Source organism: Argiope bruennichi, chromosome 4, assembly GCF_947563725.1.
Source record: "Argiope bruennichi chromosome 4, qqArgBrue1.1, whole genome shotgun sequence".
Taxonomy (NCBI): domain Eukaryota; kingdom Metazoa; phylum Arthropoda; class Arachnida; order Araneae; family Araneidae; genus Argiope; species Argiope bruennichi.
Genome location: NC_079154.1, coordinates 8,611,707 through 8,631,344, shown reverse-complemented (window position 1 = coordinate 8,631,344; position 19,638 = coordinate 8,611,707). Strand labels below are relative to the sequence as shown.

The following is a 19,638-nucleotide window of genomic DNA, read 5'->3' as shown; positions in this document are numbered from 1 at the left end:
AAACTATTGTACTGGAATAGTTGTACGATATTAATAATTCCTGCAAATAGCATGGCAGTATCTAATCCAAAAATGAGGTACCCAGCAGTTAGAAATTTTTTTTTAAAATCTTGCTAGATCATCCTAAAATACATGTTATATGAATTGAAACTCATACGGAAAATTCAGGAAATGAGAAAGCCAATCAGTTAACAAAAACAGCAATACAGGATGCAAACTTATGTCAGTACTTAACTACTAATCCATTCATTTATCAAAATTCACTTCAGAAAAGTCATTCTTGATAAATGATGAATAAATTAAAATGTGCAGAGTGTATTTAATGTTAGTATTATTCTTATTTATATAAGTTGATTTTCTTCCAGTGAATTGGGTATGGGGAGACATTTTTAATTAGAAAGTATGATTGATCTCCTATTTACTTTGAAGATTTGAGCTTGCAAATGACTGTTGCACTTATAGTGATGTTAGAACTGCAGTTAACAATACAACAAAAATGCATCCTCACAATTTCCTCTGTCTAAGAAAACCTACATTTAATTTATTCAAGAATTATTGAAAAAATTTAAATTAATAACCTAGGCAAAGAATCTGTGAAACACTTAATTTCGCTCTTCAAAACAAAACAGTTTTCAATAATCTTTTAGTCTTAACTTCAATAGATTTAATCCATAATTCTCTTAAGAAGAAAAAAAAATTTTGGCAGATTGTAAAATGAACATTTCCAACAGTCCTGTGCATTTTTAACCACACTGATTTTTAGAGTCAAAATTGAAATTTGGTATTTTTCTAATTGACAACTATAAATTACCCAAAAATATTTTTTTACAATTTTGTTTCTTTTTCATAAAAACATATATGATGCTTTGTTTTTTTTAACTGAGAAACTAGAAACATTTTATTTTCAATGAATGGTCTTTTCTTTTTAATTGAAATGTTTAAATTTTTACTCTCTTTTCTTTAATTATAAAATAATTTAGAAGATAAAATGTTAAATGCCATTCATTCAGAAAGACATTTTTTTTTTTCTTTATGGCACAGAATGATTGAAGTAATTTAAATAGCTATGTCTGTTACATTGAGATATTGTTTTCTTTTTAGTGACAATCATTAATTTATAAATGCTTGACTTGCTGTGTTGAATATCGATGGTGAGTGTTTGAAAATAGCTTGATTGAAACATACTGAACTTATTAGGATCATTGTGAAATTTTACATGAATTTTGTGAAAAACATTGCAGCATTACTTATTAAGTCCAGAATTTAAAAAATTTCAATAGCTCTCTGAATTATTAAGAGGAAGCAGAATCGGATTACAGGTTACTTAGCGTCATGAAAAGTGCTTAAATTTGAAAACCATTTTTAAGCACCTTAAAAGTGCTTACTTTTCTGGAGAAGTGCAAATAAAACTTTTTGTTTCTTTATACGTTGAATACCATAATTCGAAAGCATAATCGTAAAAGCTTGTTTATCATATGCATCAAGAAAGAAAACAAAGAAAAGGGAAGAATTCAGACAAAGAGTTCCATGGGTTCCAACACATATTAAGATAGTGCTTAATGAGCCTTTTTTTTTTTTTTTTTTTTTTTTTTTCGCCTCCTCTTTCTTCAACAATGCCTATTGTTGTTTCTTGAAATACTGAAATAGTTATCAGGAAGGGACAGGACGAAATACATATTGTGCCATACTTGTAGCACAAAAAATCTCATTTTTTTTTAAATTTCTCGAACACTAAAAAAAACTTATTCTTTGAGATATTGAAGAATTTATTTAAGTTATGCCTTTTAAATATATGTGTAGCCTTTTATGTGTTGTTAAAAAAGAATATGCCAATTGGTTCGACCAACGGAAAATAAGAATACATCAGGATGAATTCGGTGCTCAAAAGAGATATTTCGAACATGGTAGTAGCTGCTGTAAAAACACTTGCAGTGAAAACTCTTCAGTATGTTATACATTCGATCATCATTCTCATTAATATGTCGATTTGGAGCAATCTTTTGAACGACTTTATTGGAGGGATTTTAATGTGTTATGCTGAATTGTAATTAATTGCGGTGTATAATGAAGTGAGTCTTATCTCATAAAATCGAGTATGATGAGATTTTAACTTGAAGCTGTAAGTTTTCAGTGATAATGATTTCTTTCACGATGTGCTTTTTAAATGTGCCCATCATTTGAAAATTATTATTTGCTTGACCAATCTCGCCACATTTTAATTTTTACAAAGGGGAAAAAAACTGCTAGTTCTCGTACTTAAAATTTTTAAAGAAATAAAAAAAAAAGTTTTTCAAAACTTTTATTCCTCAGGGTTTAAGTTCTATTATTTTATAACGCTTTTTCCTTTTTGTTTCTTTTCTTTTTATAACTTTTAGAATTTTCCCCCAATTTTTTACGTATGGAGATTTATCCTGATTGACTGAACAATGCCATAAACCATTGGAGTTAGGACCATGAAATTTGGAAAGTTACTTTTTGTACATTTGAGGCAACTACGGGCGGATTTTTCAAAATTTTCAATAGAATTTTAATTGCAAAAATAAAAATAGAATTGCAACGTGTTTTTGCTACAAAATGATAGCATATTAATCGCACAAAAAATTTTTACACCAATTTAAAGGTTTAAAAAATTATCTTTTCAATTATATCAATTTGGTTTAAATTATTTTTTTTACCCCTTTAGTTTAGTAATTTTTGAAAAATTAGTTTTGCACATCAAGGATTAGTATTGTAACAAGGATTTGTATTATAATGAAATTCAAAACAATATCATTGCTTCTTCAAACCGTTGAGTCATGTTATTTAACTCAGTTAACATCATGATAAAAGAAAGAAGAAATACTTTCTTTGCTTTAATTTAAAGTTTTAAAAATCGTTCATTGAATAAATTCATAGGAAAACCATTAGAACTCCGTTTCTAAGTCCATTTTTTAGGAATTATACTGATTTTTATACTTGCTTTTACATACATTTTAATGCTATTTCCTTAAATCCTAATCTTTTATAAAATTTTCTTACAAAAAAAAAACCCTGATGACTAAAAATTAATACATAATTTTTGTTCGTATTTGGAATAATAATTTTTCAATATGTTCTGCAGCTGCTGAAATAGAAATAAAGAATAAGTAATCTATTCATTTAGAAATATTTTATAGTTGTTTCAGTGCTTCATAATGTAAAAAAAGTTGAAAATTTCGTGTTATTAATCATTTGAACTCCAATATTTAAAAAAATGAATAAAAATATAGTTTATTTTCCAGTTCAGAAACTAAATTATATATTTCTTTAGCTATCTGCAAAATTTTAAATAAAACATTGGATAAACTTCTAAACTATAAGATTTTTGCTTTATATCTCACTTTAGAAAAAAAAAAAAAATGCCATTTAACTAATATAATTTGGTTTCATAGATGTTTTTTTTTTTTTTTTAATTTTTTTATGCAAATATTCAAAATATAACTATATTTAAACGTTTTTCAAAAAAAGAAAATCATTCCGAATATAGTCATATATCATAAACATTTTTAAAAAATAATTATTTACTAAGAACCTTAGAAATTAGAAGTAATAAGACATTTTTTTATAGTATGAACATTTCTGAACGCTGCTATCCTATTCTTTTAAGAAAAACGATTTTTAAAAACTTATTTAGAGCATGGTCATCCATTTTTGTGGTAGTTTTGCCAGTCTTATAATGGTAAGCCATTCCGGAATGCTTAGTTCTTAGCTTAATAGGGCTAAAATTTCTAAATGAAGCGAGTTAATGCAGGAGGAAATTTACACTTTCTATCCTAGCTATGTCGAATCTTATTTGTTGTTGCACATATAAAAATCAAATACAAACTTCAATCATGATATGCTTCTACATCAATGGCGACATTTTCAGATATTCCATCTGCTTACTAGTACTAGCATCCAAAGTACTAGCTTATTTAGATGTATCCATCTAAATAAGCTAGTACTTTGTTTATAAAATATTGAAAAATATCAAACATCTTTATTGGTAATCTTACAAAAGGTGACTTAAATATTTGGTATTTATTTTTTTATTTTTATTATCCTTTTTTTTTTTTTAACTAACAAGACATTATTTGTTTTACAATAGACATTATTTGTTTTACATTGAGCAATTATTATACAAATACAGAAATAAATATTAAAATTTAAAGAATGTACATTTAAAATTAATTTTTAAAAATTATGCGTTATTATAAAACAGAAAATAACCTAGGATTAGAAAATATGCAGGTTTACATTGCGTACATGTACAAAGATGCTTTTTTTTTTTTTTTTTTTGGCAAAAGTGCTTAAAATTTGAGTGCATAAAACTTGGTAAAGTACTTAATTTTTGCAGCACTTTCTCACTATGCACCCTGGATTAGTGAATCAGCAAAAGTGTGCACTTTCTATGGACCCCACAATTTTAGTGGACCCTGAACTCTTAAGATTTGTTTTGAAAGATATTTATTTTGTGCTTTCATTTAATTATAAAGGCTGTGCAATTGCACTTTGCACACTCATTTAAATATAAGGAACGTGGAAGTTAAATGTACATTTAACTTCCACGAAATATTTGAATTAATTTTGGAATATTATGCTATTAATATTTCTAATTAATTATCATTTTCAAGCTTTATGTTATTTTATAATTCTAAAAAAAATGTAATATCGTATCATTTAAAAAAAAAAGGTTCGATCTTATTAATAAATACTATTTAGATTAAATGATAAGAAAAGTTTTGTGATCTTTTTTTAACTGTTTTATTTTTTTTTTAAAGTGACTTTTACATTTCAGTTTTGCATATTTTTTATGCACAATATACCGAAATTAATTCTTTAGGGAGAAAAACGAAATTATGAAGTACATGAGTTAAAAGGTCTTAAAGTTGTCTTTCTTTGAAATTGTGCCTTTTCACACTGAAGAGCCATTACATTATGACCACCCTCAATCTATAATAATGGGCTCGCCCAGGAACAAAACCACTGCGCTTGCGCAGCTGATGTCGGAGTATATAAAACGACTATGCATTGTCTTTCCAAACATAGCTCGATTAGCGAAAAATGGGAAAAACAGCAGATTTACCAGACTTCGATAAAAGTCAAATTGTTATGACTCAATGACTAAGAACATTAATATCAGAAACATTCGCGTTTAGTGGGCTGTTCACGTGCAATTTTTGTGAGCACATATCGAAACTGGTGTATGGATGGTGAAACGACAAGTCGCCGACCAGCGGTGTGCCGTCTACTGCGCAATGATTGCAGAAGAGATCTGAGATTGACCACCAGCTACAATAGTTGCAACCCAGACAATGTTTCTCGACGCACTGTTTAGTGTACATTGCTATGGGCCTACACAGCCGGAGGCTGATGCATATCCCTGCACTGATGGCACATCACCGCTAGCTGCGTATGCAATGGGCCAAGAAACATCGGAATTTGTCCAAAAGAATCTCGTTTACTGATCCATCTGATCGACGGGCGTGTGCGAATACGCCGATTTCCAGAGGAAACCCTGGCTCCTGAATGCATAGTTGGACGGGGACAAGCCCGTGTCGTAGGTATTATGGTGTGGTCAATGTTTCCATGGAGCACATTAGGATCCATAATCTCCATAGGACAATCCTTGACGTCTGTGCGCTACTTGAACATCGTTGCATATCAGGTTCACCCATTCATGACAATAGTGATTCCGCCGGGAGATGGTGTTTACCAAAAGGATAATGCACCATGTCATAACAGTCGAATCATCAGGGAGTGGTTCGAGGAACATTCCAATGACTTTCAAGTCCTGTCTTCGCCTCAAAATTTACCTGACATTAATCCCATACAGCATTTGTGGTCCCACCTGGAAAACCAATTCGCGCTGCCATGCAACCCCCTCTCAATGTGAGGGAATTGCATGACCAGTTGGTGAGCACGTGGTACCAGATACCTCAGACTACCTATAACCATTTTGTGGTGTCAATGCCTCATTTATATGTGGCCAGATTCTAGAGGAGGAATTCAAAGAAATGTTTACATATTTAGTCCAAACGCTGACATTTAAAGTGTTTTTATTTGGGTTCTTTAGAGTAGTAATTATTGAAGGTTAAAATAAAACGTGTTATGGGATTAAATATAAAAATTCTACGACTTAGAAAGTTTCAGTTTTCTTACGAATGGAACAAATAGAAGCTGGCAAAGTTGTGAGTTATAGCAACTAGTGATCAATAAATATTTTGGCTACCATTTGTAAAAATTTCTTTGCAAGATAGAAAAGGTAAATATAAAGAATAAAAAAAATCTGTAGTATTGCTATATTAAGATTTAATCGCACTATATTTGTCAATAATGATTGAATATTTTATGAAACAAATATTATTATGATCTTAGTTCTCAATCATAACAACATACATATATTGTACGATATTAACATATATCACATAAGATTGTACAATATTGAACAACATTCTGTGCTACCTGAGAAATACATTCATAGAATATTAATGCAAAAAGTAAAGTAATTGAAACATATTCATCATCTGTGAAAAAAAAGTTCTTCAATGACATATTTGTGCATTGAAAAATGTTTATATTCTAGAACATGCAGTAAATATTTGTTCCAGAGAGATGGCACCTATCGAAAAATCTTCTAATTCAAACTGTGTTTTCACATCCGACATGAATTTGAACAGATGGCCAATTGTCATGGATGGATTCATTACTTGGTACTGAAGCTTTCGCTGAAAAATAATAAAAATTTAAATCAAAATATCTGTTTAATTTCTGAAATGAAACTTTAAAACACTTTTTGCTCTGTCTAATAGACTTAAAAAAACTTTTGTTCAAAACAAAGTGAATGCAGGAAAATATTTAAGAATAACTTGTAATTTCCTCTTACCTGATAATCATCCGTCAAAGATACACTCTTTAAGTTGTTCTGCATATGATTTTTTAATGCATTTACTGTTTCAGCATTAGATTGGTGCTCTTTACTAATTTTAATGGTTACAATATATCCTTGGCCACTTTTAGATTTGAGCTGCTCAGTTGATCCAAGGCAACGGAAACGACCGTTGACCATTATGGCCAGTCTGTTAGAGAGAACTTCGCCTTCCTCGATGCTGCAATTAAAAAAAAAATTTTTTTTCATCTTGACCATTAAAAAAAATGTCGAATAATATTTTGAAACAATCTCTTTAAAATGAAATTATAAGTGAGAATAAAGAAAATATTTCTCCCATTTTCAAATTGTTAGGGAAAAAGGGTTTTACCTTCCTTTTTTATATTTCTCCTCCATGGACAGTGCCGGATTCAGACTTGATCACTGCGATATTTTATGGACAGATCCTAAGAAAATGGGGATCCTCCTAAGTTAAAGCTTGTGCAGCTTATACAAAAACCAGGAACTGTCCATAGAGTATCCTTTTTATTCCTTTGTTTATGCATTTGATTTTTGGGCTTTGGAATTTGTTATATGAAATATTTTACTGTTTAAATTTTTTAGCTTTTTAATTTTACTATTTTTAATCATTCATTTAGTTTTAGTTCTACAATCTCATTTTATATATGTAGATTGATCAGAGATGAAGTTGCAATATCTATAAAAGTTTATAAAATTAATAGGATATATGATTATCTAGAAGGACTGTAATCCTCCTGTTAACAATATTTCAGTTATAACTGTATAAGTTAACTAGAGAAAGTTATAATAGACAATCTCATGCAAATTGGAAGAGGCAAAAGAAATAGAAAGAACTAATTATTTGCTGTGCACTTTAGATATAATGTATAATATAATTTAAAGCTTTGTTTCCTTACTGTCGGCTCTTCTCTGCCCATAATGTTCACGAACATTCGAATAACAAATTATTACTAAAATCGGTTAAAATAAATACTGATCCACTAACAGAAGGAAGTACATAAGCTTGGAACAAAAAAAAGCTGAATTTATAAAATGGCAAATTCTGTTCAACGTAAACACCGAAGAATAAACTGAATAGGATTAAATAAACGGGGAAAATGAATAAATTTATACAAAAAAAAATGTGCTTGAAATATTAAAAATATTATAGAATCATTGAATAAAAGAAATTTAATTAATCGCAAGAGAAGTAAAATTCGATTCCAAAAATGTTGAAATCCGCGTTTCCGCGCAAATACACTGCCAACTGCAAAATAAAATAATACTGAAAATATTAGTGGATGATAGTGAATAGGACATTGCCAGACTTAATTTCTCGAAATATTAAAAATATCGCGACTGATAATAACAAATGTTGTATGCCTTTGTTTCTTAAATTTTGTTTTAGAGCAAATATATCATTTAAAGATTAATTATACTACTGTGAATATAAAATAAAATTTTGAATTTGGAAAATGTGAATTTTGCGATTCGACAAGTAATAAGAGCGATTTCTTGTCCCACGTATGTTAGCGTTTTATGTTTATTCATTTCTTTAGTTGACTCTTAATTCTTCAAATAGCACAGTATGTTGCACAATATTAAATGATATTATATTATACCATTCAATATTTGATAACATTATATAATGAGAATATCATACAATATATGTGTGCGCTAATAGGGTCTGCGACTAAGTCTAATTACTTAATTCATTTTGTAGAAAGAAATAATAACTGTAAGCATTTACTTTTGAGTTGCAAATAGAACGGTCGCTCCTGTTCTTTTCTTCTCTCTAGTAAGAACTTTCCATATTTGTCGGCGGGATTCCGGGTTCGCTCCTAAAGAAGGTTCGTCCAGTAGAATCAAAGGTGGTGATCCGATAAGAGCAGTGGCCACGGAAAGTTTTCTTTTATCTCCTCCACTGCGGCAAATTTCCAAAAATTTTAATTTCCAGAAAATAAAACTTTGATAAAGAATACAATGCAGAATTGTGTTTGAAAAAAGAAAAGTTAAATGTTTAAGTTAGAATTTTCTGAAGATGAATACAAAAACTTTCTACTCTCTGTCCTCCCCTTCTGTATTTTCTGTTTTAGAGAGTGAAATAGTTGTTGTTTTTACTATTTTTAATAAAATTAAATACTGTACTGTAGAAAACAATTTTAATTATATTCAAATCTTAATAACTTTGATAACAATTTCAACCATTATTATCGTTTCTTTCTTTCTTTTTCAAAGGATAGTCTTTATATTATTCTAAATAAATCAGCGGGGGTGGTCTCCACAAAACTTTCTCGCATTCTCCCTAATAACGACGAGTTTGTGTTTGAAATACATTTTTTCCTAGCCAATTGTAACACCAAAATTAGACACACACCTAAGTCACAAAATCGCACACCAAATTTGATATATTTAAATCACTGCGTTTTTGAGTATTCGCGCTTACAAGTTTCTGTAAGTACAGACCGACAGACATTCAACCCCTGGTAGGATATGGCTCAAAATTTCGTGAGTGTCTACAATATGGAGGTTAAATCTGTATGTACCGAATTTTATCCATCAGCTCTCTTCGTTTTATAGTTAACGTGTTAGTTTGTATCCGAACAGACGGACAGACAAACATCCTCTGAACAGATTTTACTCAAAATTTGATAGAAATTTCCAAATTTGCTGAAAAGAACATAAATCAGATTTCAGCCATCTAAGTAAAAATGTTTTTTCAGTTATCTGTGCATCCTATCCAGGCATAACTCCAAAAATGGGTTTTTCGAAACCAAGGAGATTCGTCAAAATCTCGATTTTGAATTTTTTTTAATGCTTACAATACTTTCTTTACATGAGAAAGTAGCAAGTTCTGCGGGTAATATTTTCTCATCTGATTGCCCTCATATTTGGAAAGTGACAGAAAATCGCGACCTCACTCCTGGTACAATAGAGAGAGAACTCGACGTTTTAATGGGATTCCCAATCTTTTGTCGATCAAGAATATTGTCTCCAACATTGGTGTTTGTAAATTTGCCAATATATTGCGAATCGAACCTTCATGAGTTCTCATGGGTTCTTTAAAATATAATAACTTGCTAATCTTTGTAACGCTTCCTTTATTCCTTTGCTTTAACTTATTTATTGTTTAATTTTATGCGTTATCTTTTCATTATATTATATTCTTTAATTTTATTATAATTTAATATTATTATTATTTACTCTTACTTATTTAGTTATTACTAATTTCATTTCTTTTATATATTCATTATTTTATTCTCTTTATTTATCTGAATGATGCGTTCTTATATTTTGCTTACATATACTTTTGTAATTACATACTCCTTTTTATCGTTTCATTTTCTTTTTTCTAAAATTATCTAAATTTTATATATAGCTTTATTGGTTGAATTACTTCTAGCTATGAAATTATTGTTTTTTTGTAAAAGGCCGGATGGGTTATAATATCTCAGTAACGTAAACGTAAATCTTTTAAGGTTAGTTTTGGTTAAATTTCTGTTCATGCTTTTTCATTGTATTTTAAAGTTTTTTTTTTCTTTTTCACATATACCAAAAATTTGTGTGTTTAATCAGCTCGTATGCATCCAAAAATATTAAAGATTAAATCAGAAAATGGGACGTATTTCAGTCCACATACCTGTAAAATTGAGTGGGCACATCAGCACAATTTATCAATCCGATGCTTTGAATCAGTTCTTGAACCCTGTTATGCAATTCAAAACCGAATAAACCTCTCAACTGACCGTACAGTAAAAGCGTCTCCCTGCCCGTTAAATCATCCATGAGAGGATTCATCTCCGGACAGTAACCAATGTGGGATTGAAACTGCGAAAGAAAAGAATGATTTGAAACGAAAATAAAATAATCAGTCGCATAGGTCGTTTATATTGTTCAAAGTAAGTAGTCAGATTTTGTGCCAATTTTTACACGACAGGAAACGATTTTTTTTTTTTTTTTTTTTTTTTTTGACAATACGATAAACTAAATCTTATTCAAATGTCTCGCTTTTTAAATATTTTGGCTATTTTAAATCTTAAAAACATCCGTGTTATTTGCTTGCACAAAAAAAATGTGCATGCAGAACGAAAACATATTTTTTAAACAGGGTAATTTTTTTTAAAAAAATTGAAATCTATTACCACAAATTTTAAATTATCATTTTAGAACCTTAATTTTGTGGCATCCATCCGATAGGGAAACATCATGTTCCCACATAACTCATATTTCGCAACATTTAGAAAAATGATGTTTTTTGACCATCTCAAAATCAATCAATTTTTTTTTTTTCTCGAGGCGAGATTTTTTTCGTGAAAAGCCAATTTAAACCAGTTTTAAACAGCTTGACTATTGGATTATGCATGCACCAATATCTAGAAAACGATGGGGTGTTTCCCCCCCCCCCCATCTAAAAATTGTTCGAACTCCAAAACTTTTTTTGCAGCTAGAAAAATTGAAAATTTAATATATATAACTTTTGATACTTCATCCCGCTGTTTTCGCTTTCATTCCCATTTTCCTCTTTGTGCTTCTTCGGGTGATAATTTCTTACGACCGTACCCTTTATTTTCCAGACAGGAGAATCAGGTACATGGCGGGCATTCGCGCAAAATTGTAACTTTTTGTTGGCGATAAGTCTCCATATGTGACAACCTTCTTTATCATATTCTAATATCCTAAAAGAGAAAAAATGATGCCTCGAAGGAGATAAATCGCCAATTTTCTGCCTGTGCATTTTGTGGCTTCAAAACCTCAAATCAAAACAACAACATGTTCTCACATGATAAAAACTGAATATTAGTTAAGTGATTTATTATCATCCAAATCATTAAATGATTCTAAAATATTTATTTATTATTTCTAATATTTTTGTTTCTTTATTTTTAAATTTTATTTTGCAAGTAAGAATTAACAATTAACTTCTTCATTACCTGTATTGCAAAATAAATTATAATGAGTCTCAAAATTAAAGAATTACAATCTAATCTAAAAAACGTTTGTTTTCTGTTTTTTTTTTCTTTCTTTTTTTTTTTTTCTTTTTGGAAATCGTTATAAGAACTTTAAAAATTTAATTACTTGTTTCCCACTAGTGAAAATCGAAGCACGGAATCTTTTATTTTCTAACAATCCTAGTTTACAGATGTATTATCTAACTCCAAGGGATTTGATGTTTTCATTTCCTTGAAATTCCCTTGCGATTGAAGATAGAATGATAAATCAATTTTCACAAATTATTGAGTTATTCCAATGAGCAACTTTAGTTAAAAAATTTCGGTAGCTGCTATTGTTTGGAAGTTAAAATTTGAAAAGTCATTTCCAACCAACAGTTTGAACTTTTTAAACAGCTTTATAATTCCTAGTTAAAGTTATATGACTCGCAGTAGTTTCATTCTTTTTTACCTCTTCTTTTATTTTTGAAATCAGAGAAAGAAATGGCGGAGAGAGATGGAACTTTCTTTTCTTTATATCTAGTGACAAAATGAATTTACCTCCCTCAGACCGGGATAGCCTGGTTGGTAGGGCGTTGGATTCGCATCCCTTGGGTGGCGAGTTCGAACCCCAGCGGTTGAAGACTCCGCGCGTGTGCGCGTATAAATCTGTCGTGGTCACAAATTCCTCCATGTCGAGAGTAAATACAACTGGGGGTACTGGATCAGGGGTGATCATTCTCTGATTCAGGTCTAAATTACGATCTGTGGATGAGTGAATGAAATGCATGCATGAATGAAGTCCGCTCAGTAAAAACGGTTGTGACGCGTGAGTAGCTAAGTCGTACTCTCGGCCCTAGATGGCGCTATTGAAACAACAAGAGACGTTCCCTTGGCTTAAAACCACAAATGACTTCTTAAAGTCAGTGAACTTGTCTATGAGAAGTGCCATTAGATACAACAACAAACTCCCTTAATTGGGTAAAAGGGAGGTAAATTCCTTTTACCATCCTCCAAAAATTTAGATGGAGGTAAATCTTCCAAAAACATAAGCTTTAAAAAAAAAATCCTGTAAATTTTTTTAAAGTTACGCCACAAATGTCAGAATACAACTGTTCGATTCATCTATTATCTAACTGTGCATCAACCTGAACTATGGTAACAAATCCTTTTTCTTCCGACAAATCTGTGATGAAATTCCTAAATCCACTCTGCATTTGTCGTGTATTACATGAATTGTATTTTAGTACAGCGGATTTTACCTTATTCGATTGTTTTTAATTCAAATTTATCTCTATTCTCTTTCATTTATTCTTTATAATGTAGAAATATTTTCATAGTTCAAATTAATTTTGATTAATTCAAAGCCAAAATTAACAATTACTTTGAAAAATGTTTTTATTTTGGAATCGTTTTTTGTTTTTCAAACTCAAGCTGCATTATAACATTCGTCATTTCATAGCTACTTCAGAATTTTCAATAAATAATTTTTTAAGGCCTTTCAATTTACTTGATACTTTTAAAGAAAATTTTAAGCATTAGATGAAAAAAAAAAAATTTTTTTTTTGACTTTGTCATATTTAACTGTTATATTCAAACGCTTACGTGATTTCTAACTTATTTATTTTTATTTATTTATTAAAATTACCTTCTTATTTAAAAAATATTTATTTAAAATAATAATTAAAACTGTAAAAGAGTTTTAATTATTATCATTAATAATTTATTTATTAATATTATTTTCTTTTTATCTAACAATTATTTTTTGTTTATTAAAACTGTGAAACATTAAAAATAATTTTTTATTTCCTTTTTAAGTTTACGATATATATATGTAATGATATTTTAATTCTAATTTCAATTTAATTAATTTCCAAGATTTTATCTTAATTTAGCCCATAGTAACTTCATTCTAAAATATTCTCTTATTTCGTGATCCAATTCCACTTTCGGTTTAATTAATCCCTTTGTAAAAATAATGAGCCATCAGTACTACGTATCAAATGAAAGTGATACTTTTGCCCTTGTCTAAGGTCACTCCAGCGGCGCGTGGCCGGAAATCCTATGTTATATAAGGCAAGTCATCATATAATTGACTGTAGCAAATTTTTTTTTATCTTCTATTATCATTTTTTACCTTTCTGAAATTTCCTTTCAAAGCGTAGCTCTGTATGAAGGCATTTCCTTCTGATGGCAGGTCATCACCCGTCAGTATCCTAAATATGCTTGTTTTACCAGCTCCAATGTCTCCAAGAATTCCAAAACATTCCTCTGCGTTGACACCAAATGTCAAACGGTTTGCAGCAAAGGAAGTTCCCAACTTCTTTGTCAGTTCCAAGACGACTAGAGCTTGACTGCCTGATCCTTGCTGCGTTGCAGTCAAGTTTCGAATCCTTTCTTCTTCTTGAATAACTAGACTGTCTTCGATGCCACCACTTAGAACTACTTGTCTCGCGGCACGACGAAAAATAACGCGGACAATTCGGTTCCACGTGGTTTGTAAATGGAATTCTATGATGTTCAGAAATCTGGTCGCTGTCCTGGTCTCCAGAACGAACAAGATGACGAAGAAAATAAAGCCTTCTACGCCAAGATAAAGCGCTTCTGGTCCATTAGCATAGGGTGATTTGTTGCTTATCCATGAGAGGTGCTTCATGGTTGTATGGCAGTCATGCGTATAGCAAGCATCTGGAATAAAAGTACAAAAATTATCTTTTAAGCAAATATAATAAATGAAAGTAAATCAGTTTCACTGGGAAACTAAATGTATATTATTTGTCAGAATAGCATGACATTTCTGCTTATTTGCTGCCAAAACGAATGAAAATAATTTTTCTCGAATATTCTCTAATAAGATATCATCTGTCTCCTCTCTGTATAAAATTGTGAATCTTAGGCAAGACCGTGAACTCTCTAAATGATCAGATTTCTTTTTTCAAAGTTTTGACCATGAGAGTTTTGTGCTTCCTAATATAGTGCGGAAACCTAGATATACATTTTTAATACCTTATTTTTCAATCTTTTTACGAGTGGAATTTGCATATTTTTTAAGAAAATATGTTTCTGAATTGAGTATTTTTCCTGGCCGCGGTGGGCTGGTGGTAAGGTCTCGGCTTCGGAACCGGAGGGTTTCAGGTTCGAGACCCGAATCCACCGAAGAATCGTCGTATAAGCGGGTATGGTAAACGTTTAATCCGTCGGGGTCAAACGTCCTCCCGCAGGAGTGGAGGGGAAGTTTGGAGAAGGAGGTGTCAACTCAGATGTCGTCCTCGTCATCTGATAGCGGTTCAAAATTTAGAGATCCATCCCAAAATAACCCTAGTGCTGCTTTAAACGGGATGTTAATATAACTTAACTGAATATTTTTCCTGAGTTTTCATACCACCCGGCTATTTTTTTAATGGATTGTACAATGAAGTACTCACAATATATTGTGAAGCGAATTTTCATAAATTCTCATGCGTTTCTAAAAATTTAACTACTTACTAAATTTTGTAACTACATTTCTAGTGTGTTTCCCTTACCTTCATTTATTTTATATTTTTATTATAATTTATCAAATATCATTATTAAGAAATTTTAACTATTTATTTGCTATCAATTTTATTTTATCTATACACTTATTGTTTTATTGTATTAATTCACTCTCTGAGTTATACTTAATTATTTTTTCTTACTCTTAGCCTATATATACATTTGTAATTATTTGCTTCTCTTTATGCTCTCTTTGCTTCTCTTTTCAAGATGAACTATAAAATTGTTGTTTTCAATAAATTGCCGGCTGAATTGTAAAATGTCAGCAAGGGTGAGACAACATAGATCTTGTTGATGCAGACTTTCACATTCAGACTTTGTTTGGTTTCATGAGGGTTTTGTTGTAACAGAGTCAGATTTGGTCTCCTATCTGTTGGGGAGAAGGGCGTGGCTTCGCGGCGACTTACTATTTGCGTTCAGCTAAGGTGGACTTTATATTTTTTCATATCTTCAGCTTCTGTTTTCTTCCTACACTTCTTCCATCAGAAATCGAGAAATACTCCGTTAACTCTGTCTGTACTGAAATGCCCCTGGGCACCGATACACTAGGCTTTCACTCCCTCTAAATTTCCTTCCTTTTTCGTTTGAATGATATTATTTGAATACCCGAGACCTTCGCTTTATTCATTAGAGATGCTCGACCAGCTGGATTTGAAGGGCAAGGAGTTTTCCTACAATTCCCGAATGACATCTGAATATACATTTGCTTAATATACATCAATTAAGAACTCTTTCTTATATTTACCCTTTAAGAACACTCGCAGTCATTGCAATCTTTAAGGAAGTAGAAAAGTTCTCTTACAATTAAAATAGAAACTTGGTCTTTCCAATATTCTGAAGTACCTGAACTCGAATTATTTTAGGAATGAAAAGATTAAATGCTGCTAAAACTCGTGCAAAAGCATTTGCTTCTTGCTTCTCATGGGAAGTTCTCTCTCGAATAATGGGATATTACATGCATTTTCGGATTATATAAAAAGCGCCAAAGTTTTTTTCAAGTTTAATGATAAGAACAATGAGCATGTTTATAAAAAATTTCCACAACGTATTGAGAGAAAGAAATATATTAGCAAGAAAATATTTACCTTTGCAGCAACGATTCAAGACTGAATCTATCGAAGACGATTTACACTGTGTAAGATCTTCTTTAGTAAATAAGTCGCAAGCAACATTGTTGAAGGCAATTTGGAAGTTTTTCATTACTCCCATGGAAATACTATAGGTAGGGAAAAGGCGGAAAAACCAATAGGAATCAGGTACTCCGTAGACGTCTTTTCCCTCCCTCAGTAATAGAAATATAATATTTTGCAACAAATTCTGCATGACAACACCTGAAAACAAAATAATCAAAATAAGTAATCAAATTTTTAATAACGAAAATATCGTCTTCCAATATATGTTTCAATGACCAAAATGATAGAATATTTTTACTGCTTTTTAGATGTTGTATAGTTTCTATCGTCACTTGTTTTCAAACTACTATAAAATTATATATCAATGGAAAGATTTTTAATCGAAAATGTTGCGGAAAATTTTTCTCATTGGAAAGAAGAAAAGCAAAGGTAGACTTCTGTCCAGACAGACAAGGAAAAGAAAATCCCCTCTTCCAATTTCATGAGTCTAAGAGTTATTAGGATGAAAAAAAAGGCATTTTGAGTATTCCACTATTGAGAATTGCCAACAAAGTGTGACAATCTTCGGTTAAAAAAAATTTGAGTCTAGGAACTGGAAACTATATTTCAGCATCTAATTTCTGAGCAACTGCAAAAATTTTTGCTACAGAAATTTGTCATTATGATGTTGTAACTATTTCCCCCAAATTGAATTATTTTTCTATCTTCAAACGTAAGGGCGGAAATTAAAATTTCACCTCCGACCATTTCTACTCCCTTTGACTTGGATAATCCAACCGAGATTTTTACCCTCTTTTACAGCATAACTCTGTCCAGGTAAAATCCATTCAAAATTTCTCTAGCAATCACATCCATAATATATTATGGGCAAAACTTTATACATATATCTATAAATACTAAAATGGTTCTTAGTTTTCCATTTTCTAAAAGTTCAGTCCCCCCTCCCCCCCCCCACACACACACGCACGCATTCCCTTATCTTGTTTCAATCAGGAAGGAAATGATATGTGAAAAATGTTAACTCATTTCAAAAACTGTGAGGGGACCCTCATCGCCCTCGAAGTTTTTAAATTTTCATCCATAAAATCATTTTTCAAATGGAAATTTTTGGCGGATTCGCGTACTTTCTGAGTTTGGCGTATTCGCATACTTGGATTTGCATAATTGACGGATTTGTATTGTTGGCAACCTTTATTTCTGTTAAGAGTTTTCTTCTGCAGAAAATTTTCCTTTTTCTGGCCCTTTCCAGATTTTTGGCAACGAAGCTTCTGTCACCAAGAGGCATTTCCCGGTTGATGGAGGTTTTTTGATACTATTGTTAACTTTAGAAGATTCCTTTGATAATTTTCGGTCAATCTCTTTTTTGTAAGCATTAAGCATTACAATTAAGGATTATAGCTGTCGATTAATATTTATTAGAAATTATTGTCGTTCTTTTAGTCAATTTATCTCAATGAGCTGTTGATAGTTTTAGTCTTGGGAGGCCGGTACTCTTTGTGATTTTAATAATTAGGGCTTTTAAGGTGTCATTAACACTAGTCCCATAATCTACCATTGGCTGATTATTCAATTTATGAGGTAACCTTGTTAGGTGATTGGAATATTCAATTGTGCGATAGACTTTACTTTAAAAACAATAAAATGATTGATAGGGAAAATTCATCTATCGTCGAAAAATAAATATTAGAAATTACCACAGAAGCAGCAACAATTCTAGAAAATCGATGTTCATTACAGTTTTTTTATTCCCCAGGTTTCTTAAAATTTTTATAGAAATGGGATTACATATTGATAGCAGGTTCAGAAGCTTTTGGGTGTGATACTAATAACTTGGTAATAAATCGAGTTTGAAATCGGGAAAAATTTAGGAAGGACTATACTAAGCAGAAATTTAACTTAAGCAGCTCTCAATGATTAGTGTTACACTGGGAAGGAAAGTTTATTTCCAGCATTCACAAACATTGAAATGATTGATAAACTGACAATAATAGAAACTTTTCAGGGGAAGGAGTAACTATTGTGAGGTCCTGAAATCCAAACATCCTCAGAAGAAGAACAAGCCTTGGCTGTTTGCTAAGTCATTGAAAAGGGGGCTATAGCAGATAAAATTCAGACACTTTGTAGTGATGCAATGGCAACACATATAGAATAAATGGTGCCAGTACAAATCTAGAAAAATTGCTCAATCTTTATCTGTTCCACCTTTTTTACCGTGGTCAGATATTTGAAATTGGTTTTGAGGGGTTATTTTCGACACGTGCAGCTTCTGGTACAGACATGGCTCTTTTCAAGGTTTAGAAAAACCCTAGCAAAGCTTGATAAGAAAATTTGCATAACTGGTAGCAGAGAAGTACCTAATGATGTCCGCTCTACCATTCTTGGATTTCATGAATACTTAGAAACAACAGCAAGATAATTACTGAAAATTGTTGGAGTTAATTATGACATTTCTTAGTAACATTCCGAATAAAGGGTATAGAGCTGTAAGATAGTCTAAGTTGATGGTAAAGGCAATTTATGTACTTGAAATTTGCCTATTTCAAGATGAATGCCAGTTGTCTGATAAGAAAAATATTACGTATTTTTTTGCTCGAGTTTATGTTCGCGCCTGATTGTTGTCAACAAAAGCAATTAAAGCCCCTTATCATGATCTCCTATGAAGCGTCAATCGGTAAATTATCAAAATATTGATCAGAAATTAGTAAGATTGCTGTTAAAAAATTTTAAAACTATCTTTGTTTTTTATCACCCGAAACTATGGCCCTATTCTTATTTGATAATGATGTTTCAACAGCAACTAAGACAAATCTGGCTTAAGTTTTGTTGGAGTCAAAACAAATATGAAAAGAGGTAGACGAAAAAAATCAACTGAAGACGTACATTCTTCACCAAAATAATTTTCTGTGTGCATGCGTGCGTGCGCGTGTGTGTGTACATATGTAGACACAGGAAATGGAATGTTGTCTAATCTAGTTGGATGGTTAAGAAAGTAAAACCTAGCTCCACTATTCAGCGTTCCCCCGCTTTTAATTATTTTACTTGAATAGGATTTGAAGAAGAAAACTCAAAATTTCCATTTTAGAATAAAAATGGGAGTCTTTATCTTAAAAAAAATAGTATAAATTCCTGAAAAATGAATATATTAATAAAATACTCA

At 31.1% G+C, this 19,638-nt stretch overlaps 1 protein-coding gene across 1 annotated transcript in view; it reads right to left on the bottom strand.

Moving 5' to 3' along the window:
• Positions 1 to 4,210: 4,210 nt before the first annotated feature.
• Positions 4,211 to 19,638, bottom strand: part of LOC129965727 (ATP-binding cassette sub-family A member 2-like) — a 67,452-nt gene continuing 52,024 nt past the window's right edge. The window contains exons 19-24 of the mRNA XM_056079852.1: positions 16,434 to 16,679; positions 13,952 to 14,502; positions 10,527 to 10,714; positions 8,637 to 8,810; positions 6,884 to 7,106; positions 4,211 to 6,725 (exon numbers count right to left, since the gene is read on the bottom strand). Of these exons, the coding sequence (XP_055935827.1) occupies positions 6,573 to 6,725; positions 6,884 to 7,106; positions 8,637 to 8,810; positions 10,527 to 10,714; positions 13,952 to 14,502; positions 16,434 to 16,679 (1,535 nt within the window). The 3' untranslated portion in view covers positions 4,211 to 6,572. The remainder of the gene's footprint in view (positions 6,726 to 6,883; positions 7,107 to 8,636; positions 8,811 to 10,526; positions 10,715 to 13,951; positions 14,503 to 16,433; positions 16,680 to 19,638) is intronic.